This window comes from Vanacampus margaritifer, chromosome 8 (genome assembly GCF_051991255.1).
Source record: "Vanacampus margaritifer isolate UIUO_Vmar chromosome 8, RoL_Vmar_1.0, whole genome shotgun sequence".
Classification (NCBI taxonomy): domain Eukaryota; kingdom Metazoa; phylum Chordata; class Actinopteri; order Syngnathiformes; family Syngnathidae; genus Vanacampus; species Vanacampus margaritifer.
Window position 1 is genome coordinate 17276223 of NC_135439.1, and position 25991 is coordinate 17302213.

At 38.3% G+C, this 25991-nt stretch overlaps 2 protein-coding genes across 6 annotated transcripts in view; one reads left to right on the plus strand and one right to left on the minus strand.

Annotated features, from left to right (window-relative positions):
• Nucleotides 1–462: 462 nt before the first annotated feature.
• On the minus strand, nt 463–17160 carry gxylt2 (glucoside xylosyltransferase 2). Of its 2 annotated transcripts, none has more exons than XM_077574069.1 (7): nt 16753–17160; nt 10623–10809; nt 8067–8198; nt 6296–6547; nt 5859–5982; nt 3664–3836; nt 463–2937 (listed from the first exon to the last, which is right to left on the minus strand). In XM_077574069.1, exons 1-7 carry the CDS (start codon nt 17031–17033, stop codon nt 2809–2811), a joined length of 1278 nt encoding a protein of 425 aa, XP_077430195.1. In that variant the 5' UTR covers nt 17034–17160; the 3' UTR covers nt 463–2808. The 2 variants fall into 2 exon arrangements, with proteins under 2 accessions (XP_077430195.1, XP_077430194.1); XM_077574068.1 differs by having other exon boundaries at nt 463–2985.
• The window catches only part of shq1 (SHQ1, H/ACA ribonucleoprotein assembly factor), a 37909-nt gene continuing 25059 nt past the window's right edge, over nt 13142–25991 (plus strand). Inside the window, exons 1-7 of one of the 4 annotated variants that reach the window (XM_077574066.1) lie at nt 13142–13186; nt 18609–18778; nt 18935–18999; nt 20972–21100; nt 21230–21390; nt 21493–21605; nt 21690–21787. In XM_077574066.1, coding sequence (XP_077430192.1) covers nt 18636–18778; nt 18935–18999; nt 20972–21100; nt 21230–21390; nt 21493–21605; nt 21690–21787 — 709 coding nt within the window. In that variant the 5' untranslated portion in view covers nt 13142–13186; nt 18609–18635. Of the gene's footprint in view, nt 13187–15464; nt 15663–17954; nt 18002–18050; nt 18076–18608; nt 18779–18934; nt 19000–20971; nt 21101–21229; nt 21391–21492; nt 21606–21689; nt 21788–25991 lie in introns of those variants that run through there. The other 3 variants (XM_077574065.1, XM_077574064.1, XM_077574067.1) reach the window with 3 other exon arrangements.

The window sequence follows — 25991 nt, forward strand, 5'->3', positions numbered from 1 at the left end:
CAGCCTTTTCCAGCTGACTACTACGGGACACATATAAAATCACAGACCAACATAAATAAATAACCATTCACAGCCCCCCAAAAATTAATATCTTCAAACATGTATGACCTCTTAACTATGAGGCAGATATGTTAATCAGCTATACTACAATCTAGCTCTTCATTTTAAACTGTGAAGGCAGTGAAACAACAAAACTCAATGTCTTTAAATTTGTGCTATAGTCAGGATGTAAACATGCCACATTTTAATTACTTGCATAGATACTTTGGCATCTGGACAGCTCTCTACATACTGAATACTCTACATTAGTGAGTAAAAAAAAAAGCACATTGTGTACTGCAAAATGTATATACTGCACTTAAATATTAAATACAAATTGATTCATTTAACTAAAATTGTCTCAACTAAAATCCCCATTCTTGCATTCCAAAAGAAGAAGAAAAAAATCACAACTGATTCGCATTCCATTGCATTGTTTTATTACAACAACAAAAAAAATCACATTTCGGCTGTCCAACCTTGATCAGGTACGAGTTTGAATGATTAAATATAACTGTACAAGCTACCATCACACCACAATAAACTGTGAGGTACAGTACAACAAATAAAATGAAGATAACCCTTTCAAAGACAAATATTTGAAGAGTTAATTTTGTTCGTTGAGAGTAAACATGACAGACAACATTCATATGGCATATCCTCTGCTGCAGTTCTTTCAAACACGTGCACTTTTGATTTTGATCCATTTGAACAGAGTGCAGTAGCATCAAGCCATCCATTTCAATACCGCTTATCCTGTTCAGTGGGGCTGTCGCCTATCCCAGCTGACTTAAGACAAAAGATAAATCTGCACACCCTGGAGTTGTTGTAATCACTGGATGCTGATCTACTGCTTACTCAGTCCTTAGCTGAAACATCATAAAAGTGCATTTCAATACATGTAACATAAAACTCTACATCTCCATTTGTGCTGTAGTTTAATACTAGGGTTAGGGCAGTCACCAACCACAGGGGTGAAACCCATTTCTAGGCCTCAGATAATTTGGTACCATGCAGTACATAAAGTATACTGTATATTTTTAGAAAGTGCTGTTTTATACGGAAGCGTATTGCATTCACTTGAAGAAAAAAAACAACTCCTGTTTTTCTGACAAATTTTTGGGAGTATTTTTTATTTTATTTTCTGTTTTACTGGGGGAAAAAATTCTGTCAAAAATTATTCAGAAAAACAGGCAGAAAATCTTTTTATTCAGAAAAACAGGAAAAATTACTCAGAACACAGGAGGGGGAGGGGTGGACTGGGGATTATTCAGAAAAAGAAAAAAAAGGGGGGGGGAAGATTATTCAAAAAAACAGAAAAAAAAAGTTTTTCCAAAAAATAGAGCTGGTGTTCTGTTTTTCGGAGTAACTTTAAAAAAAATTTTTTTTTTACCTCTGAACTCAAGTGACTTGTTGCAGACTCGCTAATAGCGGAAGCGGACTTTTTCCCGCATACCTCCATATGCAATAAGATAGTCATGTTTACTTACTGGCTCTCAATTAAAGGAATGAATGTACATACTGTATTGTGGTTTGTTCTCTAGGGAAAACCCCTTAAAAAATGTTCAGAAAAACAGATTTTTTTTTCTTAGAAAAACAAGAAAATAACTATTTTATAAAACAGGGAAAAATTACTCAGAAAAATATATATTTTTTAAAACAGGAAAAAAATTACTCCAAAAAAACAAAGCTCCCCCAAAAAATTGTCAGAAAAACAGGACATTTTTTCCCCCAAGTGAATGCAATACGCTTCCGTAGTTTTATTTACATTTATCTGAAAATAATTTTATTTTGAAGAAACACTTATTTCCTCCGCATCACTTTCTTTTGTGATCTGTTGCAGTTCAAATTTCATGGGAGAAAGTGACAACTGTTTTCTAGTCAACAGCTAAAGTAGCTGCATGGCGACAGAAAATAATCACGGTGATTTTTTTTTTTGACATGTTCACACCGTATGACCCTAAAACATTCATTCACTTCCAAAATCAGTTTGAGACAACTTCAAATAATCAACATTCTAGATGAAAGCCAGGGCAGAATGTTCTGAAATGGCCACTAAAAACGCTGCTTCCATTTCCTGCATCCAAACTTTGTGAAGTAGTGTTTTTGCAACAACGGCAACCAAAATATCTAAAATGAACAAGCTGTCAGTATCACTTTCCCTAACCCAAGTTCAGGGCATCCAATTCTGCATAAAATACAGCATCACCCGCTGTGTTAGCATCTCTATTTTGCTATGCCCTTCTGACCTGTAGAAAAATAGTCGTGCATGATAGCCCGGTGCATAAACTGCAGGGACCACTGCTTAGTGAAATGTGAAAGAAGTGAAACGGTAACTATCCCACAGTCTCCGCTTTCAAGTTATGTGTTTTAGTACAACATTCACATTTGTAGAGTTCCCTACATAGCAGTAAACCCCTTCCAATTTAAAAAATGACTTATTTTAGAATGGATTTTTAATCAAGTTTATGAGGAGAAAAATAACTTTGTACCCAACAGTCAGGTGTAGTAATTACTGAGATGAATTCTTGAAAAAATAATTTTGCCACATGTAATAATAACCACATCACTGACATGAGTACTGAACATGACAATATTACAATGGTCACAACCATCCACGAACCACTCGTATAAACATTTTAGGAAATATTATTCCTTTTCGTACATGCCGCAATTTCACTCAAAAGTAGGCTGGCATGATGCACAGTCTTTTACCAAGTGGTCCACGGTCCTATAATCACATTAACAGGAAGTCAATTGCACCGGCAGTCAGTTGTGTGGCTTGATATGTCGGATTACGTTCTCCTCAAACGCCTTCCTCATGGTCTTTTCTATCTGCTTGAGGAATACTTGGGGTATCCGACCACACAAGGTGTTGACTGTGTCCAGGAATTTGGCCTGGATGGGATAGAAGAGTGACTGGAACATGTTGTCATCAAAGGGGAACTGCAACAACATCACAGTGCGTTACAAAGATGTTTCTTTTTAATTAATACCACAAACAAATTTGTTATTTACAGATTCCATCAGCATGATGGGATTGGTATTGTAATTATGCGCTTGCCAGACTCCAAGTGTCTTATCTCAGCAGGGTAGAAAGACGTAACACGGCAGTCACACAAACAGATTTTTTTATGTGAGTGGAAGGAAGTTGTATCACGGCATGTAGTATATATTTAGTAGCTCAGATCAAAGAAATTTAATTACCTCATTATGTTATTCACAGCAGTATTAAATTAAGGTTACGCGTAAATGTGTTTCCACTGCTTGGTAAAAATAGACCTTGGGTAACAAATTATAGGAGTAGCTATAGAACGTGAACACACCCTTGATATAACTGTGACGAGCCTACTTTCTCTTCGTTTAGTTAAGATTACCACTTATACAACTGAACTATGAGTTAGAAAGTGTGGCAACAGTAAAACTAAGTAGGTGAAGATTTCAGCTAAAAATTTGAATTGCATCAACTACAAACCCATTTCAATAAAACAAATCTGAATTACAAAGGGCTGAATGTTAAGATTCAGCTCTAGTCTAGTCTGGTATTACTGATTCTGTTTATGTTATTCATGTGGGTGCATTTGGGGTCCCAGTGGTAAAACGTACATCCTCAAAGATACTTACATCACGGATTCCATCATAAACTACTTTGAAGGCTGGCTGCTTCTCATCATGATAGACTCCGCGGTTGCCGTGGAGGATGGACACGCCATCCTCTTCAGCTCCTTTGCAGTTACTCCCATACATACAGTGATCAGGCCTATAGTTCCACTGGCAAGGGAAGATGAATAGGCACTCTGCCAAAGGCAAAGAAAAACCCACATTATACTCTACAGGAGGTGTCACAAACCCTTATGACACATAGAGGGCAATCAGAAGCATAATGAGTCAAGGGAGATAACTATATACAGTGGTACCTCGGAGTTTGAACATAATTCGTTCCTGTGAAGTGTTGAAAGTCCGAATTGTTCAACCTCCGAAAAAATATTTTCCCATAGCAAATATTGCAAATGCAATTAATTCGTTCCCAAGCTTCAAAAACAGAAAATTCCTATTTTAATTTCTATTTATGTTTTTTACATTTATACCCTGTACGGTATGTAAACAATAAAAAAATACCTTACCTTTTTGTTGTTTGTATGTTAATGCTAGCTTTGATTCAGTGCTGAGTATATTTTACATTGGGCATATTGTTAGACTACTAAGCGGTCCTTGCGTGCGTTGTTTAACGTCAGGCACGTTGTTGAACAGATAAGGGGGGGGTTGGGGTCCTCGTGCCAGTATTGACAGAAGTAGTCGCGGTAGTTACAACTGCGAGATGATCTCCTTCCTAATTCCACTGTAGTTCGTAGCACTGTATGTTTTTCTTTGCTGCCACTGGCACTGTTGTCTTTCTTTGGGCCCATGGCGAAGAAAATTGTCATGGAAAAATCAAAATGCACTCGCGAGTATGGAGCACCTCCGGGAGTATTCACGATCTGACTGGAAATGACCAGTGCATCGTCTCAACTACCGCAACGTGAGCATTCGGCATTGTTCGGCTTCACTAGGCTACCCGGCTTAGCTTGCTTTGCTTGGGTGTTCAAACTCCGAGACATTTTTTACTCAAGATTTTTGGGTTGCAGTCCGAATTGTACGAGTTTCGAGACGTTCAAACTCCGAGGTTCCACTGTATTTTTATATATATATATATATTTTTTTTTTTTTACTTTTTTATTTAACCATGTATAAACTATAATACATATCTGTACATTACCATTCACAAACAATGTATAATTCAACCTTCAAATAAAATGCATTGAACAGAAAAATAGATTTTATAAAAAAAACATTTTTTTTTTAATATGTTGGTTACACAAATATGCACACCCTAAAACTAATGAGTTGTTGCAGCATCTTCTTGGGTAGGAGTCAATCAGTTTGTTTGATCGGACTCAGGCCTGGCTTCTGGGTGGGCCACTCCAAAACCTTACTCGTCTTCTGGTGAAGGCATTCGTTTGTTGTTTTGGATGTGCGCTACTGAAAGATTAACTTTCACTTAATCTTCAGGTTCCGGGCAGAAGCCCGACGGTTTTGTATTGATAATAACTGGAACCTTTAACTTTGTTCTGGCTTAAGGAAAATTGCCCCAAAGCATGATGCTAACACCACCATGTTGCACAGTAGGTATTGTAACATTTCACAGTATGGCACCGCACCACCAGGTGGCGCCTTCTTGTTTTTCTTATTCCTATGCAGCACTTTTTTCAGTTTGCCGTCAGAGTATTTGATGCCGTGGACTTGTACGTTTAGTTGTGATGCTTGGTAGCACCAAGGAGCCTACTTTTTCAATTAATAAAGTAAACCTGTGGAATTCCAGTCCCTTTTTTTCCTCTTTAATTTTTTTTGCTATCCAGCAGCGGCGATCTGATCAGCCACCGCACGTATGGTGTTCTTTTGATTATGAGCACAGTTGTGTTTGCGCCCAACATTTATTTTGGAATTATGGCAAAAAATTCAACCTTGGTTTCGTCATACCAAATTTTCCCCATGGATGTTTTTCCTTGTAAGGCTTGTGTCTCAAAAAGTACACAAGTCACATATACTTAACAACCAGTACTTGTAAGAAATTCCTTCATCTCCTTCAATGTTGCTGTCAGCTTTCCTGACTGGTTTTCTTCCTCTTTTCATAATTTTGGAGTTGGAAGAGCTGCAAGGAAGTATGACATCTTCTTTGTTCAAAGATCTTCAAAGATCTTTGTTTTTGTGGCAGGAACTAAGTTTTGTTTAGTTTTCATTACATGACATACTGTATAATTACTGTATGTTTGTGACTGTACCTGGATTGTAGTGGAAGATAATGTTGAGGAGATCCTGATCGCCCCATGTGATGTGGTTCTTGTACTTCTGATAAAGTGGGTGCAAAAGGTCCTCCCAGGATAGGCCACCGGCAATCATGCTGTTCTGAAATATCAACACAGTCCAGTCGCGCACAAATGAGGAGCTGCTTTTGACCACAAAACAAATCATCAAAGGAGTGCATTAGCATTCTAGCTTCCAGCAGGAAATTGAAGAGCAGCTAAATTGAGTTCTGAGGGAACACGTTTGTGATGCTTGAATGGTAATCACAAAGCTTTAGCCAGACCCACACTCGCACAGCTCTGAGCCTACCACTTGAGCTAAACAAAATAACATTAAGAATGCAAAAGTAAAATTACAGCTCACTGTAAGCTTTCTGTATTAAGAGAGCAAACAATTGACAATACTTCGGTCTAACCTTAAACAATGTGCTGCGGATCCTTGTGAGATTCATCAGCATGACCCCCGAGTTGACCCCTGAGATGCCGTAGAAAGGATGACGTGCAAAGCGGCTGTACCAGCCAATCTTGGGGATCTCGTGCTCCGGAGCCATTGCTGCCAGCTGGGTGCTGTTGAAGGACTTCAGCATTCTCCAGATATCATCCATAGGTCGCAAGAACAGCACATCAGTGTCCACGTACAGCAATGAGTCTACATCCTTGAGGATGACCTGCGGGATAATTACAGTGAGCAAAAATTCATGATCATGATTCATGAACCAACATCGTGTGCTAAAGTGCATAATGCAAATGGCAACCTGAATGAGCCGAAATAAGTAAGATCTTGATGAGCCATATTCGTCTGGACTGTCTGAATTGATATTTGTATTGGTCCTTGATTTTTTTTTAATTTTTTATAAAAAATTCTTAGTGTAGCTGTGATGTTTTAACTTGTAACAAGTGTTCACCACTAGATAGCAGCACCTCCAACAGTACAGAGCTGAATTATATATATATTTTTTGGTGCACTCTCATACATAGATGGTCTCCCAGGCGCGGAAGCGAACTTACGCCAACCTGCACCGAAGACAAGTAACGGTAACCACTGGCCCACCCGGAGCCCTGTACTGATCGGAATTTATGACTGGATAATCGATAGCCCATACACGCCTTGTGCAAGCCGTTGAAGTCACAGGGCGGCCATCTTGCTCCTCCCATTTCGCGAGAAGACTACTATATAAACTATACGGTATACATACAGATTAGACATATACAGCTTGTTGGCAGTTAGTATTGAAACAGGGGCGGGATTGGGGGTTTGTCGCGATTTGGTCATTATTTTTTAGCAAGTAAAAAAAAAAACACAGCAACATAATATAGTATACAGTAAGAGAAAATTAATAATCATATTTTTAGCTATGAAATGTGTATATCACACTTCTCTTATAGACTTATTGGTACAGCTGTATGCCACGCATAATTGTGGCATTTTCACCGTAGAGAGACAGTAAATAACGTGACAACACAGCAAAGAAATCAATGTATTCAAGTTAGGCGAGCTTACCGACTGGTAAAATAAGATGGCCGCCGGTGGTTTCATTTATCACTATGGTAAGTCTGCGGCATTATTACTCCATTTACATATAAATCCGTGGTCCTAGCCAACAGCTAGGACCAAATTAGGTCAACAAAATTGTGCCTTTCCAGTAAAATAGGAAATTGATTATTTGCCAAATTTAAACATAAACCTCCCTAGTTTTCTAAAGGCTTACTTATTCTTATCGTGCTTTCAAAGGACTGAGAACGTGATTTTTTCTCTCTCAAACAAATCATTCAAAAGCCAATAACATCCATGATTAGGCTTTCCCGATTAAGTGGATGATGGTCATACAGTATTGACTCGTTTGTAGGAAGAGAAAAAGAGTTATGGATTTGTCTGTCCTGCCATATATTCATTATGCCATGGTGTTGGTATTTCAATGAACACCAGCTAAAAGGGAAAATCAATACACTGCGCGGTTTTCCACTTGATGAAATGACTGAATACAGCCCCATGAGACTGTTCATTTAAAGTTACTTTTTTTTTTTACTCTGTAGACAAGGTGCAAACTCATCAATAAATCACACAATAAATTTTAGAGGGAAGAGGTTGGGGTGGGGGTGTACATTAAAAGACCATTTAGTTATTGTGATCTGAATCACATTCTGAACGGATTAATAAAAAAACTGAAATATGTGTTGTATGCTTACAGGAAGAAAGAGTCTCTGAGCGGCACATGGCTTGAAGAGCTTCTTCCATTCATCCGCGTTCCCCACTGAGAAAGTGATTGGGTATAGGTTATACTTCAACTTGGCCGTGACAAATCCAGGCCACTGGCTAAACTGGAAGAGATGCAACATCTTGGTAAATTTATGTCCTTTACACATTTTTTTGTGACAATATAAAGTGCCCTGTCAACTATAATTAACAATTTAACAGTTTGGTCCATCAAACTATATACATAACTAGAAAAATTTCCGCAGAAATTTTGAATGGGACTGCTGACTCTTGCAAGATGGAAAGACGCATGTAGTACTTGTAGCAATAGTAGTAGTAGTAGTAGTAGTAGTAGGACTTTTAGTAGTAGCACTTGTAAAAAAAGAAAAAAAGAAGCACTATTTAAATAGCAGTCAATTAATTCCATTTCATTAAAAAAAATAAAAATAATGTTGTGTTTTTTTTTGAAAATGTATTTAAAAAAATTGAAATGAGCTGAACAGTATAAAATTTAAACGATTGGAATCGGTCAAGAAATGTGGAAGTTAACCATAATCAACTAAAAGTATCTGACTGTCGTTTTAAGAAACATGCACATTCACGCATACACATTTAACTGATTTGTATGAGAAACGCACAACTCGAACAAAAGCCTCTCACGACCTAACGGTTGAAGATGCAGATTCCGTTCGTTAGAACGGCAAGGGTTTGGGAAACGCGAGCATGTTCTCATTTTTTTAATCAGATGAAAAATGACCAAATTAGAGCAGTTTGAAAATTTGATTTTTAAAAAATTAAGAGAAAAAGCCGACCAAATTAACATGGAAAAGATAGGCGAGAATGTCCGACTTCTCCTCGCTTAAAGTGAAAAAAAAAGGTACTAAATGACACCTTAGCCAAATAAAAGTGGGTTTGTCTGAAAGAAGACCCTTGTGACTACAAAATGTGCAAATTTGATGTCTAGTGAGCAAAGATTGAGGCCATGGTGACGAGTCGAAGTGAAACTTTTGGAAATAGATTTTTTGGTTCCCGCCACTCAAAGGCTAATTGCTCCACTCAAGCCGACGCAATACACACCAATGCTAAAAGGCTATTTTTCCCCATTTCGCTCACTGTCTTTGAACCCGCACAGAGGGGAGAGCATACATTCCTTAAAAAAAATTTCGACACTGAGATAAAGATGAAAAAAATTCCAACAAAATTAGCTAAAATTCATATCTGCCGGTCAACGTATGCACGCGCAGCGTGTCTTGGAAGAAGGTGCTTGATTTGATTTGATTATTTTCGGTTTCCCATTCATTCCAATAGGACTTTTTTGGGGACTTTTTGGGGAATTGCGTCGCCATGGCAACTGGTAATTCCAAGAAAAGTAATGCCGCAGCGAGTCAGATCGAGCCGCATCGTTTGATACCTCATTCGTGCCGGTGCGATCTACAGTACGGGCCGACTTTTTTGCGGAATAATCTGTGGAAGATAATATAATAAAATTTATCAGAAATAATAAACCCGATTTTCTTTAGGATAATAATATGTGCCTGCTTTGCTTCGCAAGCAGTAGCTTTGCTACGCAGCAGTCCCATAATAAACCTGATTTTCTAGGCTAGTAATATGTGCTGCTTTGCTTCGCAAGCAGTCCCATAATTAATTTATCAGCTAATGAACTGGTTCCCTTTGAATCTTAATTCTTTAGCCAACTGAGACTTTTCAAAATTGTCTTTTTTTCATTTGTCTGAACACCCTGAAGACCCTTTTCTCCCCCAGCAGGATCGTGCCCGGTCCAGTGCATAGAGCAAGGTCGATTAAGTCATAGTTTGTCATGGAACAATTTTAGAGCGCTAAGCTCCATATCATGAGCTAGAACAGCTCCACCAACTATAGTGAACCCCTTCTATTCATGGTTGATGGGGATTTTGGAGTCTGTCTGCAGGAATTTTTGTCTGTTCATTAAAAAAACAAACATTTAAGAGGTCAGATGTCACTGATTTGGATGAAATCAGGGCTCAAATTTGTCCACATGAAATCCATCAAACCATGCATTGTTTGTGTACCTAAAACCTAATTGGCCCTACAAAATTAAAGGCACATAATTGTCCGAAATATTTAAAGCTAATTTACTGCTTTGATGTTTAGAGGGCAAAACTGGGTCAAAGCAGCCATTGATTAAATTATAGAGAGGTGTGTCCCAAAACCTTTGTCACTATTAGTGTGAGTAGAGAATCCGTTCTTGCTCCTCTCTAAAGGTGACTTTGAAGTGAAGCACAGTGCTGGAGCACAGCTGGGTGTCAGGTGATAGATTACACCAAAGTGCTGAGATAAAAGGGTATTGCGTCATTATTAGGGGCTCTGAACGCATAGTTAAAAATGCTCTGATCTTGATGTCATATATATTACCGATCGGGGTGAACGTTAGCTCCCTGCAAGGCTTGTAAGCCGTAGCTACTTTTCCCCTCTTATTTTTGTCAACGTTTTTTTGCCAAGCCAAATTCAAATCACAGTCAAATAGCGATAAACATTTATTTAAGTAACAGCTGGTGCCAGTGGCAGCCTACCTTTTCTTTAAACTGTGGGATCAAGATGTCCTCAGCAAAAATGTGAACCTTGATCTTCTTTAGGCTGAACAGGACGGCTGATTTGACAAGAGTCAAGGTCTCCTCTAGACGGTTTCCACAAGTCACCATGGCCAAGTGCATGAATTCCTCTACGCGGGTGCGCCTGCCCACAGCCCGTCCTGTTTTGCTAAAAATACACGAATAAATAATAATAATAATGATAATAATGCATCAGATTTATATAGCGCTTTTCTAGAGAGATGTAACAGGGTGGATTAGGGGAGGGAGTGCAGGTGAGGTCCAGGGTGGACGCCCTGGCTCACACTTCCCTCTGGGATGGGTGAAGCCAAAAACCTTTATGATGTTGTTAACTTTGTAGACTGTCCTCTCATTCGAGTACAGTTTCTACAGTTGTTTAGGCTCCGGATAGCCATTTCCACTAGGGGTGGGGCGATACGAGTTCGATACTGTGACGATATGTGGTCCACGATAGCAATACTATCACGATACACGATATAGCCTATATTCAATATATTGTCTGAAATATTCTCAACGATTTATCACGTCAATCATGATATTCAGTATGTGAGTGACAGTGGAAACTTGCAGACTTTTCTTCGCCAATAGTGTCTAGACACAAGTTCTTTACCACTGCTTCTGCCTACTTTACCGCCATTTAGGGATTAGCGCCCCCACAAACAGAACAGGAAAGATCAAGTACTGACGGTGACAGAAAAGGATCACAAAAGTCACTGGGATTGCCGGCTTGATCCCACTTCACCACTGGGCTTTTTGCTGTGGACATAAGTATACTTTAAGTATACCTAATAGTGTACTAAAAGTATACTTGAAAGTATGCTTAAGTATACTTATTAATGTACTAAAATGGGCCAATTTAGTCCCAAAGAGTTTATTTAAAGTTTACTTTTAGTACAAGAATAAGTATACTTGAAAATAAAATTAAAGTATACTTAACTATACTCTGTATTATGTACTTAAAGTATACTACTTTTTGGTAAGGGGTGTCATAAAAAAGTCAATACTGCAGCCAGTGTATAAATATATTTATTGCAACAATATATTGCAATATCGTTTTTTTCCCCACCTCCAATTACCACCATACGATAGATACCTGGCTTGACCACAACTGCCCAATCCTGTCCTACCCTGCTCTGCCCTATCTCAAGTGTTACTCATTGTATTCCTTCCTCAAAGGGTGAATGTAGCACTACCTAGTACTCAACATAATATAGACAGAAAGAACCCGACTCCTCCTATGTAACATCTTGATTGTCGCATACTATTTTATACTGCCATTGTTCTGTCTTGTTTGTGTGTGTGTGTGTGTGTGGGGGGGGGGGGGGAATTGCGCGTTTTTCTGTATTTTCTGTCTTCCTCTTTCCCCTCTTAAACCTTGTTCTGTCTGACTGCTTTATCCAATAACTATCAAAGTATAAATATCCACAGAGGGACTATATCAAACTTCCCTGTTGCACAGAGAGAGAAAAATCTTCCATAAAAAGTATCCGGATTCTCCATTATGCATGAAGCCGATGGTCTGAGAGAGCTAACATGTACTGATGAGTGAAGGGCTACTCATCATCACTAAATAAATTAAATCAAATGTGATTCAATGTGGAATTAAATGTACCGGCTGTCCAAAATTCCCGATGGCCACCCCGCCCCTAACTACAAAAACATTGTTTCATTTCACTACTTTGAAATAAAGATATGTTGTTAAGCTTTCCTATATTAAAAAAATAATTATACTTAATTTTAGTTAATTGGAAGAAAAACACATGTTAAAGGTCTCATTCCCACTGATATGTGAAAATAATTTTTAAAACCAATTTAAAGTCATCTGTATTAGAATGTTTTCAAGACAACATTCTAGATCATTACTTCAAAACCAAAAAGCCAAAAATGAGATTATAAAAGAAAAGGGTAGCCTCCAAGCGTGAAACCATTTTGTATGCATGAGGCACAATGATGAAATGCAAAATGCAGTTTAGGATTAATGCGAAGGAGTTGGGAAATACATCTTTCACACTGCTGATGCCTTGACAAGCCTGAACAAAAACATTTCTATTCTCCACCAAGATGATTTCCGCCCGATCTGTCAAAAATCAGAAAAAGATGTTGCACAAGGTCAAGCAACAAACTACCTTGAATATCCATGCTTAAAACTGAATAATAAATACTAAACCAAATACAAAAATAACCCCCCCCAAAACTATTATTTTCTGGCGAGTTTCATTAACCAACTACACATGACGGTTTGTTTCATGGCATAGTTCCTAACATCTGGAAGTTGTCAACAACCTCAGCAGAGGAACAAAAGGAATGAATTCAAAGCCTGCCAGCAAGCACACAACTGGTCTGCCTCAAGTCAGCACAGCCAATGTTTCACACCGGGCACAATGAATTTTTTTTTAGAAAAAAAGCTTGCTCTTTCAAGATATGTTCAAAGTCAAACAACAAAGTACTGTCATGTACCAGTATCCAACTTATTACTGACAGCTGCCATTGAGAAACGACTATGTGCCCAACTCCCGGCACTTCCGGTAAGAATGTTGATATTTGTTACAGTGGGTTTCGTTTCACAGAGGGGGTTTTTTTCTCCCCCAGTATCATCTGCCATTATATAATCAAATATCATCCACATTCAGTAGGGTTTTTGTTTGGACACACATAAACAATCACTGAAAGTGTGAAGATTAGTAAGTAATAAAATAAGTGAGTAAGTAGCACTAAGGAACTTTTCAAACTTAATAAAATATTTTCATAACTCTTTTGATGAAAGATCGACTTAAAAGTAGTTGAATGGTACATTTGCCATGGCCTAACGGGGTCTGTATCGTTTTTACTGGCACTAAGCAACTTTGAGGATGGTAGGAACACTGCCACACCAAAAAATTACAAAATGTGCCGACTTGGCACACGCCATTTCCCCCTTCCTCCATTTATTACAAAGACAGAAGTCAATTTGAGCTAAAATTATCTTCCTTCAGGCATAACATTACCGCTTTTGTCCATATGGTGCCGCCATAATCAACATAAACTGAAAGTTCCTTAGTGTTGCTTTAATCTCCTGTAGGTCAAATTAGATGTGGTCTCAAGACTTTGTGAAGACTCCACTCCAACAAAATTACGAATGCCAGAAAGCGTTGCAAGATTGCCTCCTCCTCCCCCTTTATTTTTTAAAATACTTGGATGTGGTTGTGCAATGTTCAACAACACTATTGTTTGGGTTAGTTCGAACTTCTCTCTGCACTGTTGTGACTGTTTAACTAAACATCCCACCATAACTATAATAATAACAATAACTACAAGCTGGCATGGCAAGCTAGAAAATGTTTCTGCTAAATCTTGTCAGAAAACAAAACTAAAGTGAACGTATACAAAAACATCATTACACTTATGAATTTGCAACAGCTACTCTTGTCATAAAGATCAAGACATAGAACATAATAAATAACCCATACATAGCTAAAGTTCTGTGTAAAAAGGTAATATTGGTTTCACATTGCATTAATTTGTTATGCTGTGTTTATGCACTAATCTAATAAATTAAGAGGGCTTTTCACTATATATTTTTTTTTTTTTTAAGTTTTGGTCCAAAAACTGTGATAAATGACTAAATATTTACCTCTAGCTTTACATTTCAATACTTCACTCTATGCAAAGGTACAGTATCTGAAGTTTAAACTATTATTTTTTACATGAGATAAATGTCTCATGCAGTAGAATGTTAGCATTTCTAAGAGGTTCTAAGTTTAAATCTTGATTGAGGTTTACGACGTTCCTTTATGAGCTTCTCTATGAAAAATGACTCCAGCTTTTAAACAAATGTGCATTCTAGGTAAATTAAAGACACTATAGGTATGAAGCCTTTATCGCACAAATATTTACTCCGGTTACGACTTTACTACACCGTTAGCCGCGGCGTATTCTGACTAAGTACAAAGTCGGGTTATGTTGTCGCTGACGCTCTACTTACAAAACTGTCATAATCACAAACCGAGGTCGCCTTGTAAATGCCTGCGATTATTCCTGCACAAAAACAATACCTGCTCAATTTGTGAGACCAGCTGTCTAAAATCTCAGGACTCCCACAACAGAGTGAGCATTTGCATTGGCAAAATGATGCAGAGTCGATTAGAAATTTGTTGAAGCCGAAGTTTTTCTTTTGCTTTTTCATAAACTGAGTGATTGTGATTGATGACTAGAGACATATAATGTATTGAGCCTGGCTGGACAGCTGGGGCTACACTCAGTGTTTTTAGCCAGCGGAAGCAGTGTGATGTGTGAAGAGGAAATGATAGGACTTGAAAAAACAGGGATGTTTGTCGATTGAGCACATTGCCAGGAAACAGGCCTGCTCACTTTTAAAGATGAAATGGAAATCAGAAAAACACACACTAATTTGAAAATAGAACAGCCAAAAGCTTTTGATGTGTTTCCCTGTCAACCTATAATTATAACCCCTTAAAGAACCCCGGATGCTTATTCTTGGAAAATAATTTGAAAGTATGATTTTTATGATCAAGTCAGCCTATAATAACACAATAAAGATTTGGGCTCCTTTGATTCAGTGTTCTGTGTGTGTCCCTCAACCACAGAATTCATTCTTATGTATTTTCCAAACCTTTTCACTTATTTTTCCTCAGTACTAAATGACACCTCCTCCACCCCATTTCCCTTATCAGTGGCGAGCACACATGGAGGAGTGTGGCTTCTGGGCGGACACAAAGGTCCTTTCTCAGTGAAACGCCTTGATGGCTTTTATCTCACCAGCAGTGTCTCCAACCCGCAGTCTGGCTTTGGAGGAGAATACATATTGCCTGATGGCAAAGTAGGACTGCAGGCTTTTAAGGAGCCTATAGCTGCTATATACAGTAAGGGGCTGTGGGTGGTGGAGCTATGAGAGGTATAATTCAATGACTCCACCCTTGAACTGCTCAAATGGACAAATTCTGAGCGGATGCAGAGTGGTTTCCTCTATTTTTACCGCTGACAACACAGCACTCTCATATCCAGGTTAGTTTTCTTGAATAGCCTATAAGTAAAACTACAACTCAATGTACATCTGCACAATCTGATGACATGGATGCATTGACATTTTTTTTTTAAATTATTATTATTATTTTGTTTATTTATTTTGACTGGACATGTAACAATATGTTTGTTAGTGTAATAGCCAGCTGGCTTGTTTTTTGTATATACTGTACTGCTCTTATCTTATATATCACGAGTGCAGGTGTGCCTGTGATAATGTATACTCTTTTTTTATCCGGATTGCCCATAGAATTTTTGTAGTGGGGGTGGGGTGCCATCCAGTGGGCTCTATGCCCTTCTGTCTGAGACTGATGCTTCTTCCTATCGTTTGAAACTGCTTCATTAATGCTGGCCCTCAGTTGGATGGTTGGGGTCCTCGCCGTGTCGGTCACCCAACTTGCGCACCACTGGTCATTCTTGTTTAGACATCAATCGTTTTTCAGTGCAGCTTTTGTAGATTTACAAGATTGTGCAGGTTCAATCAAGGTATGCTAAATAGACAGACCGATTCTTTAACAATGGCACAAGGCAAAGCAGGTGTGCAAAATTACAATTAAAAGATATGAACAATATTAAACATATTTATTCAAATATCTTAAAGATATAAAGAGTATTAACTTAAGTATATAATTGATATAAGTATTTTATTTGTTTTAACTTTCTTTTTTTTATATACTGAAACAAAATGAAAGTAATGATTACAATTTTTGCAAAATATTGACAATAGCAGTGTTGAGGGCATTTGGTGTGTGTTTCCCTGCCAGGGTGGATTTAAATAAAAGCTCAAATGTGATTTGAGCAGGGCTTCTTCGAGGTCATCGCCGTGCCCTCTGCGAACGTGTCAGGTCCTCCACTTATTAATCGTGTTCCACTCCATTCGCGTCAGACATTTGATTACAACAGTGGGATTCAAGACACAGTAAAGCAAGCAGTATATGACTGCTTACAGTATGTGCTAGTAGTGGGACATACCTAACCCTTCCATTTGAATGAAATTAATCGATGCTTTTGTGTGTGCCCACATGCAAACGTGGAAGGCGGGATCGTTCTGCGAAAGAAAATCTGCTCTCACCTTTTTGCATTGACGTTGCCCACTCGCTTAGTCACTTTCCCGTTGTTTCGTCTCTTGCGGAGATCATCCGCACGCACCCCGGGCACTGTGGGAGATTTTCTTGCCAATTTTGAAGCAACATCGCGATCGCGCTTGACCGACGACGGAGAAGAGTTCCTGCTCCCCTCCACCGCAACTTCTTTCAGTAGCGGACCGTCGGCGACATTGCCTCCCCAAAAGTAGAAAAGTAGGAAAACTCCGAAACACACGGCGATCACAACTACTTTGCAGTGGATCCGCATGGCGAAAGATACTTGTTCCGGGGGGAAGGAGCACACGGGACCCTGCTCATGTTGTCTGCGGTTGAGGAAGAGTAGCCAGAGTTGACATTTTGTTGCGAATCCTCGCTTGGAATTCTGCTCCTGATGAAGATGATGATGATGGAGAGAGCCAAGAGGACTTTCTCACAGCCCATTGAGGGTTACAGAGCGGGGGCGTGGTCTTTCCATCTTTACCGTAAATAATGGAGTAATCCCGCATCAATAATTTTTCAAAAGATGGGCAATTTTCACATACAAGTAATTATTATTATTATTATTTTTAAATAATAAGTAAGACAATCAAGAGATAAACACAATTTTAAAGCACTCCTATACAAATGCATAAATGATTCTAACTACTCATTTTGGAACATTGTAATTTGATTTGTAAGTATTATTTTGATTTCAAAATGTGATGACATTTTGTTTAACTACTGTAACAATCTGCCTGGTTTGCATGCTAGCCACAGGAAAAAAACAATACAATAACGTTGTTTGTTTTCACCGTGTAAAGAGAGTATTTCATCACCCTCTTAAAATAATTGCCTACGTTTTTTGTGCAACATTATTCTTATTTTTTTGCCGAAATCATCTTGTCATGATGCAAATGGTTAAATTCTTTGTTTCCTGAATAATAAGGGTGAAAATGACTTACGCAACTATTTTTAGAAGGCATGGAGTTGCAGTACGATTTTATTTATTTATTTTTATTTTGCATACACACACCACTCAAAAGGGATGAATAAAGAACGACTGCATTAAGGATTGAGCTATAAAGCCAACAAAAAACACGAACGTATAAAGCTAAACGACAAAATACCAGTCAGCTAAATACAAGAATATCATACAACCAAAACGAGTAAATATGGTACTTTACTGAACGTTTACACGGTCCATTACGGTAAAACATGGCTGCTTCATCGGGGCTGTCTGTGTAAGGTTTGTTTCTGGTGAGTGCACAGTCCTGTTTTCACTGTTACCAGTATTATACGTTAACGGCAATTCACCAAGTTTCTAAAACTAGGTACAGATATTGTGCGGAATAAAAATATATGTTAGCAATGTAGTAATCATTCGTGTTTTAGCTGGTGTGTGCGGAAGACTCCTTACACTGCCATGAACGTGGTCAGGGTAAACAAAACTCCCATTGAAAAACGGTCTCGTCTTGTTTGCCAAGCAGATAGTTAGAAAAAACGTAAACTTATCGACACATCGTTTAACTCATATTAATTTTCAGGGTATTCCTTGAATTCGGTGTGCATGTATGTGTGTAAACCATTGATATATGTTCAAAATACAGTATAATGTTGGTCCAAGTGGCGTAATGTGCTTAACGCGTATTTATGAAATGCTTGACAACAATCTTTAATCTCAATTAATGTATAATTTAATTCTATAGTAAATACAACTAAATATAACCACGATCCTTACGTTATTTTCTGGCGGAAGTTTAGAAGACATAACAAGCACAATGTTTAATAGAGTGAACCACACAGGGGCGCACTGTAGTCAGCAGGTCTCCAGCCGGTGTTGAAAGCTTTCTTCTTGTCCTTGCAGGTCTTTATCACACTAAAAATATTCACAATGATAACGCCCGCGTTTGACTTGAGTCAGGATCCAGAGTACCTTATCCTCTCGGCACGTGTTCCCTACACCAGAACGTCAGAGTTTGACCTCTACATTGAAGGAACAGAGGTTAAATTCTACGCCAAACCCTACTTTCTTAGGTGAGTAGTTTGTTGTCATTCTTAAACATATTACTGTGCACATCTGATGATGAAACATTTGGATTAGTTAAATGTAATTAAAAAGTCATTACCTTTCTCCGCATCATATATTAGCAAAAGAAGAATTACAGGTTAACCACGTCATTTTGTTTTTAGGTTAACACTTCCAGGAAGGGTAGTGGAAGATGGAAGAGAAAAGGCTACATTCGACATTGATAAAGGTATGTAATAACATAACTGGCGGAAAAGCTCAGTTCTAGTGAGTAATACTAGCATGTTCTATTGGAATATTTACAGAACCAAGGTTTTGCTGACCTATTTTTACCACCGAGTCATCCTACGCAGCATACAATATATGTAAAAGCATTGAACAGGAGGGGAAAGAAATATTAGGCTGCTCTAATTTTGTGTAGCACTTTTTTCTTCAGTTCGAATGAAAGTAGCATTTAATCTATCTATCTATCTATCTATCTATCTAGCTATCTCTATTTGCAAGTGCAAGACGCTGAGTCTTGTCGCTACTCATAGTCAGTGACTGTTCCCTATGGCCTTTTTTAGTGTCCACTTCGGTCAATCAAGCAAGCCAAATCAACACAAACGATTATGCTTTTTCATCCCATTTTTAAAAGGCCACTGACATAATTTGTTATGCGCCACTACAAACTGCACAGTGTCTAGCTGTAATATTTCATGACATTGGCAGTTGGGCTTGTGGAATCTTGTTTTAAATATATTAATGAGAACGTTAAGCATGATTGTTGGTGTCATATTTTCGGTCTCTACAGTCATGTAGGCACTTTGAATTGTCTTTGACTTTTTTTTATAATCAGTTATAATGAAGTTGTCCTAATGGAGACCAGTATTTTCCATAGATTTGAAATCTACTTGGGTGGGTGAACTCGGGTGGGTGTACCCAGACGGCAAACTAATGTTACATGCAGTATATCTGGTCGCGACATGTTTCTTTTTTTTTTTTTTTGAATACAGTGGTACCTTGGCTCACGAACTTAATTGGTTCCCACAGAGAGTATGTGAGCCGAAAAGTTTGTCTTCTAAACAAGTATTTCCCATAGGAAACCATTGAAATGAGAATAATCCGTTCCAAGGTCCCCATAAAACACAATTTTCTACTAAAAAAGCCTTAAAACTACACAAAATATACCTTATTTTATGTATAATAAATGTGCTATTGTATTGTAATTAAAGAAATACACTGTACTGTATAATAAAGTGTTTTTATTTGCAAAACTTGCAGCTTGCCTTTGTGATGGTACAGTAGTTGAAGGCTTGATGGAATGGAGTGGGAGGAGGAGGGAGGGAAGGAGTTACTGTTTGGAAGGAGAGTCCTCCGGTGTGGCTTCTCTTCTTTGCTTCTTAGGAGACTCTTTATCCTTGTTGCTGACTAAAAACCTCTTAATTGACACCTGTTGGTAGACTTAGCGTACTGGTACTGGGACGCTAAGTCATACAAACGCGCACCTCGTTCGTGTTTGTCGATGATCTCCTTCTTCTGCTCGACCGTAATTTTTTTCAATGTCTTCTTAGGCTTAACACTAGCCTTATGTGGGGTCTTTTTCGATCCCATGGTAGCAAAAGTACACTCCAAAAGTACTCCAAAATGTCTACCGAACACAAACCACGTCCGCACTCAAACAAAGGGGGCGACGTACTGGGACGCCGTGAGCGTGCGTCAGATTCTCGTGATTTCTCGTGTCGCGAGATTTGGTTCGTCCGCCGAAAACTAGTTTGTCAGCCGAGACAAAATGCTCGCGAATTTAATGTTCGTGAGGCGAAAAGTTTGTGAGCTGAAGCGTCCGTGAGCCGAGGTACCACTGTATATATGTTTTTGTTAAATTTTCTTCAAATCTACTTAGGTGGTAGCCAGTTTACTTGGGTGGCCCGCCCAATTATTAAAATGATGTGGGAAACACTGGAGACATCTGCATCATTGACGCTTACACCACATTGGCTGTCTGTCAGCACTCAGCAGCATGGCCCTAGTTGACATGCTGTGTCAAAATAATCCTGTAACACCTGCTAATAAATCTCTGAGTGTTCTTGTGCAGATTTATAACGAGCAACAGTTATTTTGCAACAATGGCACATTAAGTCATACACATTCATTGTATAGAATATCGTACTTTTTTCCCCACTTTGTTCATATACCACAAATAAACAGCTGTGCATCTGCAGGTGTCTTCACTGTGCAGATCCCTAAAGAAACTGCCGGAGAGCACTTTGAAGGCCTCCAGATGTTGACAAGTCTCCTCGCTCCCAGAGGGTCCCGCTCAGCAAAGCCTCTATTAGAGGAAATCAGCCCAGGTAAGTCACACTAATGCATTATTGGTAGTCATCAATCATTTACATGTAATTGTGAGTAAAAAATAGATAGCTATGACTCATGTTGCAATCAGTGCTTGACACTCTTTTTTTTTTTTTTTTTTTTTTAAGATTGCAGTGAAAGCGGGGGCAATGATGAAGCAGAAGATGAGGAGGATTTTGACTGGCAGGTTGAGCAGGAAGTTTACGTTGAGAGATCCGAAGAGGAGCTAAGTGGCATGCAAAAATACGGCTTTGGCAATAAGAGGTCTGGAGTGTTTGCCAGATTACAGGTAAGACAAATGGATACACAGATCATTCTAAACTGATTTTTGATATTGATTTTAAATTAGTAATGCCATTTTAAGTTTGTTTGTTGCCTTGTGTTCTGACAGGAAGAACTCAGTGATGTGATTGATGTAAAAAACCCAGACGTAGCTACAATAGCTGAGAGGAGGCAAGCGCGGCTGGATGCGGAGGCTTTGGCCTTTTCCCCTGATCATTACCTGTAAGTTTAGCAAAAACAAACATCCAAACTTTTGTCTTTGCTGCACCTCTTGTCTTTCTGCTGAAATATTTGTTGTTGTTGCAGAGCTGATTTGTTTGAAGACGGTGAGATAAAGAGACTGCTGAAATTCAGATCGTGGTGGAAAAAACTTTCTCCTTCACCTGAGCAGGATGAAGAGTCTGGTATGTATGTACCTTTATGTGCCAATGGATTCATCTAAAAATGGAATTTATATATTATTTAATGCAAAATATGTTGTAAGTATTGATGGGCTGTATGACTTTGTTGTCAGTCATGATACATTTTGATTAACATGAGGGATCTGCCATAAGTTTTTTCTTCTTAGTTTAGTGTCCACATCACAAATGTTCACACAGTGCAACTCTAAAACTAAGTGGGCGTTTTCATGAGACAAGGAAAATACTCACAATACTAATACAATTTCATAGTTACCTTCCTCTTGCTAATCTTAAATTGTAAAGGTTTTAGTGCTAAGCGATATATCATTTTGGGACCGAAATTGCGATCTCAGACAATGACATTTCAAGATCATCAAAGCTTCCTTTTTTTTTTTTAAACGGCTCCTATCCCTCAAGATCACAAATCAGTGGCATGCCACAGTGGACGCACACACATTCCGAAATGGTTAGAACAAAAAGTGACACGTTTACGTCACGGACTCACGCTGTCACCCATTCACCTGGAAGTATTTTCTTTTGCGGTTGCTTGAGAATTCTGGCTATGTCTGAATGTGTCCATCTCTCCCCATTTAGTGCACTACTAAGGGGTCTTGCCATTTTTAGGTGTTTCCAAATGTACAAAAGAAAAAAAAATGTAATCAAAATTATATGCACTCTGAAAAGTAGTGAACATTGGTGGTTCCTCAACCGATCGATATAGACCACAATGCATTGCGAGTAAGAAAATGAGAGACAGCGCAAGAATCAAACCAATATATTAACTGTATACTACAGAAGTTATTCATTTTAGTTGTAAATGTGTACAAGAAAGGAAACAAAATACAGTTTTAAAATATATTTATTCACAATATTCGGAGATCTATGCGCCGGTTCGTCATGACAGGTATAGTGGTCACGTGATATGCGACGAGGAGCAAGTAGTGAGCTGGCTGTCCGAATTGCCAAACAGAATGAGGGCACTATATATATTAGGCTACTATATAGCACGCGACTATAATGAATGAGGGGTTAGGGGTTAAAGGTGGGCATTGGGACAAAGTCGCTGACTTGCTCTGCGGCAGCATGGAAGTCCATATGCAGTAGCAACGAGCTGTGTGGTGCAGATCCTCTCGTACCCGTGGACTAGACAAATAAACTACCTTACCACCAAATAGTGCTTTCACCAAAAGGGGAATGTGGAGTCACTAAGCATGCTAAACGTTAACGTGAAATGCACTCAGGAAATCCGAAGAAGAAGAAGACTTTTCACAGAAGTCTGGTTAGAACCGCATTTAAGGTGGAGGGCCAGCAGCTATGAACAGATAATTTGTATTAAAATTAATATGTATTGAAAGAGGAATACAATTATTTGTCCTCTTTGCGTGTTCCAAAACTTGAAGACAGATTTAATGTAAGAAAAAACACCTTTGCAAAAATGAATTTAATCTAACAGAGATCTCTGGACATCGTAACAGTCTCCAATTCATCACTTAACAGGTGGAATTCAGAGTGTCGAATGTGTCTCTTCCGCGTGTAAAATGGCTTCTTATAGTTAAAACCGACCGCCTCTCTTTCATTTGTAGACAAAACATACTCTCTGGGTACTTTTCCATGAGCGATGGCGAAAACAGAGTCAGGTGTGGGCGTATGTTCGAGACAGATTCTGTTCAAGGACTAAATGTGTTTTCGCACAAAACGCTGAGAAGGAATTTTTAGACTAAATAATATGTCCCAGCTTAAAGTCAAATTATACCGAGATCAACACCACCTGCTATCCACGTCCACAAAACATTTCGACAAGGTTAATATAAAGAATTAAAATGTTAACAATGTATAACAATGGTTAATAAATGAAATGAAGTATTAAAAATGTTATAATATCTAACAGTATCTAGACATTAAGACTTAAGACTTAATACACCAGTTGTTAAAGTCAAACCTTAAAAATGAAATCAATCAATTTCGTATCGCATTTGGATAATTTTTTTTCAAAATGTTCGGCTCAACATATTACCGTAATTTGACTTTACACAGCTGAAAGCAAGTTGTATCTGAAGGCTTCCAGAAGGTGGCATAAAATAGCAGATACATGAGAAGGCATGGCTGCATTGTTGTCAATTCTCTTTCAGCCCAATTAACGACCTCCGACATGGTTCTGTTTTCTACTACACTCAAATGGATTTCAATGGTGGGGGTTGTCTTCAACAGAGCGCTAACATTGTTCTCATACAATATGTCAATACCCAAAGGATACATCGGTCTTCTTGCGGTCCCACTCAAGAGGGTCAAAGCTCAGCTTGTTGACTATGAAGCTACACTGCCTAAAATGCCCCAGGACACTTCAGTGGCATTGACACATACCTTTTATGGGAGCTTGAACTTGGACCCCATTCAGTTACTGGTTCACTCTGATGCCTTATGGCATAGTTAAAGAAATGATTCTCCGCCATTTTAATGTGACAACCCCAAAAAAGGATTATAGGTTTTCAGTAGAGATGCACGATAATGCTATTTTCAACCGATACGATAAACCAATAATTTAGAAAGTGCCGATGTCGACAACCGATAATTAAGCCAATAATTGTTTGCAAAGTTAACTTACCGTATACAAATATACTTTTAAATCCTTTTATATGTATAACATGTACAAATAAATTGAAACATTGTGTAAAGCACCATGAAGCTGAATTTTATTTATCTCTGCTTCAAAGACAACCAGTAAAAGTCATGTTTTAAAAATGCAACAAAAAAACTTTGATTTAACATTTTGGGGAATGTTGTGGAATTTTCAGCAGTTAGACGAGATGATAAAACGGTCTGGAAAAAAATTTGTCTTTTGGGTTTCTTTATATTTGAAGCTTCAAATATACAGAAGTCTTACAGAGCAGAACAGGGCACAACTTGAGCAACAACCACAACAAATGGACCAATGTGGCGTGTCGATTATCATCGGCGGATTTCTTTATTATCTGTTTTATATGTATGACTAGGGCTGTGCAATTAATCGAAATTCAATTACAATTTCGATTATTACCTTCCATAATTACAAAATGGGCATAATCGTACAAAAACGATTATTAATACTAGTGCTGCAACGAGTCCTCATAATTTCTGCCTCGGATACCCGCTGAGATAGTTGTAGTCAAGTTAACGGCAGTATGCATGACAGTACACGGGGCTAACGCTGAGAGAAACCCAATTTCAAAATAAACCTTACTTTAGCAAGTAGTATATGTAGATTAACACTTTTATTTTGAAGTTGTTTCCGGAAGCGTGTCGTCGCGGTACAAGGGCTGATGACGTGCTCGTCTATTCAGAGTCTATTCAAACTGTTGCGACAGACGTCACTAAGACAAATTCCTGAAGTCACGTTCAAGCTCCAGTTAAGAGCGTTAAGACATAATTATGCTGATATGCTTGTATTGTACGGTGCCTGTTGCCAGTGTTTAGCGGCGACTGCTAGCTAACAGCGAGCTACCAGCAGCAAACTAGCCGCGCTAGCTAGCAGCAGTAAAGAGCTCCAGCCGTCTGATTACTTTTACTTTTCCTACTGATCACTTATTAACAAACCAGGGTTACTCAAATGTGCTATTTATTTAGCCGACAAAATCGCTATTGTGGGTCTGACGTCACTTAAGTTCCATTGACCAAAATCTATGGGGAGAGATTTGTCTAAAATCTTACTGTTTCGGAGGAAAATAGTTTGCTGACAAGCACAGTTTAAGTAAAAAAAAAATAAAAAAATGTTATTTTTTTCTAAAAATGAAAACCAGTTGGTTGTTAATTATTACATGGAAAATGTGTTTTTTGTCTTTTGTATTTATAATTGTTCTTTAACCAAGAAAGTATATAGGCCTATAGGTATATTTTTATTTCTATCCAAATACCCGATTATTCGCTAGAATTTTCAGAAGGATATTACGAATACCAAAATATTATGCAGCCCTAATAATATTAATTTTGAGTTGTTTTGAGGAACACCACACACCCCTGTCAAAACTAGCTTGCACTCCACAAGCCATACTGCACACGCTGCACCCCAAATACAATTTTTGCTAACATAAAAATAATTGGTTCAAAATGAACTTACATAATTATAGTGTTTCAAATAATTGTAGTTGCCTTAATATTGTCAAAGGCCTAAACATTTTCTTGTTTTGAAAAAAAAAAAAGCGTTTTGAATCATCGTGATTTCAATTATTACCAA